At 36.4% G+C, this 3,213-nt stretch overlaps 1 protein-coding gene across 1 annotated transcript in view; it reads right to left on the bottom strand.

The window, feature by feature from the left end:
- IQCG (IQ motif containing G) overlaps window positions 1–3,213 on the bottom strand; it is a 47,080-nt gene that overhangs the window by 1,961 nt on the left and 41,906 nt on the right. Inside the window, exon 7 of the mRNA XM_012641219.1 lies at window positions 651–782. Coding sequence (XP_012496673.1) covers window positions 651–782 — 132 coding nt within the window. The remainder of the gene's footprint in view (window positions 1–650; window positions 783–3,213) is intronic.

Raw genomic sequence — 3,213 nt, 5'->3', positions numbered from 1 at the left:
TTTCATAAAAATGAAATACTAATTAACTCAGTGTGTGATTAATGACCTCAAAATAATACTGCCTTTTTAAAAGTTTGGTAGAATGTACATATACAAATAGCAGCTGTTTTTTAAAAGAGAAATTTGGGGCCGGGCACGGTGGCACATGCCTGTGGTCCTAGCTGCTGGAGAGGTTGAGGCAGGAGGATCACCTGAGCCCAGGAATTGGAGGCTGCAGTGAGTTATGGTTGTACCACTCTACTCCAGCCTGGGCAACAGAGCAAGACCCTGTCTCTAAAAAATAAATAAATAAATAAAAGAGAAATTTGGGAAATTCTACACTTATTCGATGCTGATACCATAATCAGAAGCTTTTTAGAAATCATCATTTATGAATTGTGTTCAGAGACCATAAAGTGGAAATAACAGTATCTGTCTCAAGAGGTTGTGAGGGTTAGATAAGTTACATGTGTAAAATACTAGAAAAGTGCCTGGGGCAGAGTAAGCACTATATAAGTGTTAGCTTCTGCTATTGTCCTGTGGTCATTGTCATCGTCGTCATCAAAAATTAATCCCACTGGTTTACAGGCACACCTCCACTTTTGACCAACAATAGATCACCCAGCTTAGCTGCCACTCACTCCTCAGTGAGGACCTTACTACTTCCTTACCATCTTTGCAAGTTCTTGAAGGCGTGCTAAGTCACTGGCCTTTGCAGCTTTGAGAGTATTTAGTTCATTCTGTTTCATTTCTGTGTCCTTATCATATTTCTCCATCCAGAACTCTAGCTTCTCCTCAAGTTTCTATTAGGAAAGAACATTAAAACATGGCATCCACCAGACATAAAATAGTATATACTGTATGATTCCATTCATATAGAGTTCAAGAACAAGCAAAACTTTTCTACAGTGATAGAACAGTGGTTACTTATCTGGGTGGAGGGTTGGGTTACTGATTGGGAACGGGGCATTAGCGAGACCTCTGGGATGCTGTAAATTTTCTATCTGGGTGATAGTTATATGGGTGTACATACAAAAATACTCATCTAACTATACACTCAATATTTATGCACTTTACTGTGTGTTACTCAATTTAAAATTGGGAGAGGATGATCTTCCAGATGTCTGGATAAGGGAAGTCACAGTGAAGACGAAAGAAGTAAAAAGTAGGAAGAAAAGTCTGAAGGATAAGGAATAGATAGCATCAGATATCTCTTTGATTGACAGCACTAAGTATTAGTCAAAAGGGTGCTATGTCTTAAAATTCTAAAAGAAAATGTGATTCTAAGATTCTATACCTAGCCAACCTAGCATTCAAACATTAGGGAAAGAAAGACTATATCCAATCTTTCTGAAAGAGTTACTCAAGGATGTACTGTAGCAAAATAAAATGAAATGGGAGAGAAACCAGTAAAATGTATATTTAAGCTATATAATACATGATACCTTTTTTCCTTATTTTTTCATGTGTATTTCAGAGGGTACAAATATATGAAACTTTTTAGTAATAAATCATAATCTGGAATTAAAATCCCAAAGTAGGCAGTACAGTCTAGTAGAAAGAGCACAGGCCCTAAAGGTAGATGCGTAGGTTCAAATCCCAACTCTGGTACTCAAAGTTTACTTAAATTCTCTAAGCCTCCAGTTCCCTCATCTATAAAACAGTAATAGTACAAACTTCAAAGGGTTGTTGAGAGGCTCAAATAAGATAATCCCTGTAAGGCACGTAGCACAATGCATATATATGAGAGACATATATAATATATCATATATATATATATAAACAAATGATTTCATCATGGAATGTAGGAGAGGAAGAGAAGAGGTAAGAGGTAAGTGAAAGTTTTGCCTTAATAAAGGCAAGAAGGTATAGCTATTGATTAACTCTAGATTTAAGACAAATAAAAAGTGTAAATACATGTTATAATCTTTAGGGTTGTGCTCGCTTTGGCAGCACATACACCAAAATTGGAATGATATCTGTATGAGGGATGATTAGCACGTCCCCTGCACAAGGATGATAGGAAAATTCATGAAGTATTCCATATTTTCTGTACTTTACAAAATTTTTAAGATTACCATTAAAGAACAGAAATGTATAACTTCCAAACTCCTAGGCTATGTACCTCAAGAATGAGACATTAAGAGGTGCCTTTAGGTGGTACATAGCATAGAATTTTTTAAAAAGTATGATTCATAGTCAATCATTCTGATTAAGTTAGAAAGAACATGTCAGTTTGGTGCTATCAAATCTCTTACACCTCTCTTACTCTTGTTAACACTTTTTTTCAACAGAGGTAACAGGCTCCAGATAGGCAAGAGAGTCTGGCTACAATGTAATAACATCATTTGGTATTTATTATACTTCTATTCACACTGATTCCTATTTATGGCAAGTTTTCCTTTTATAGTAATGATTTATTTAGTTGTTTAGGTGAGTAATTAGGTAGAAAATATTAAGTAATAACACAAATGGTATGTAGATATTACAAAACTATGAAAGTGGTATGCAAACAACTGAATTTTGTACTAGAAAGCAAAAAATTAAACAATAAAAATTCCATCAATCCAAGAAAAGAAGTGAAGAAACAACTAGAAAGCTTGAAAAGCAGGAAACATGAAATGAGATGGAAAAATTAAGTACAAACAAGTGAAAAAAATCACAATAAAAGTTAACTGGAATAAATCCCCATCTTAGTCCATTTAGGCTGCTATAACAGAATACCACAGACCAGTGGCTTATAAACGACAGAAATTTATGTGTCATGGCTCTGGAGGCTGGGAAGTCCAAAATCAAGGTGCTGACAGATTCTATGTCTGGTAAGGGTCTGCTTCCTAGACTCCATCTTTTTGCTTTAACCTCACATGGTGGAAGGGGCAAGGAATCTGGTGTCTCTTTTATAAGGGCACTAATCCTATTTATGAGGGTTTCCCCCTCATGACTAAATCACTTCTCAAAGGCCCCACTTAGTACTATTGCCTTGGGGATTAGGATTTTAATATATGGATTTTTGAAAGGACATAAAAATTCACCCCATTCCACCCCCTATCAAAAGAAAAACCTCTTTTTTTTCTTTCTTAAAAAAAATCCAGCTAAGGCCAGGCGCGGTGGCTGACGCCTGTAATCCTAGCACTCTCGGAGGCCGAGGCGGGCGGATTGTTTGAGCTCAAGAGTTCGAGACCAGCCTGAGCAAGAGCGAGACCCCGTCTCTACTAAAAATAGAAAGAAATTAAT

This window comes from Propithecus coquereli, unplaced genomic scaffold, assembly GCF_000956105.1.
Source record: "Propithecus coquereli isolate 6110/MARCELLA unplaced genomic scaffold, Pcoq_1.0 Scaffold10, whole genome shotgun sequence".
Taxonomy (NCBI): Eukaryota; Metazoa; Chordata; class Mammalia; order Primates; family Indriidae; genus Propithecus; species Propithecus coquereli.
Note: the sequence above shows the minus strand (reverse complement) of the source record. Positions and strands in the feature narration are given on the sequence as shown.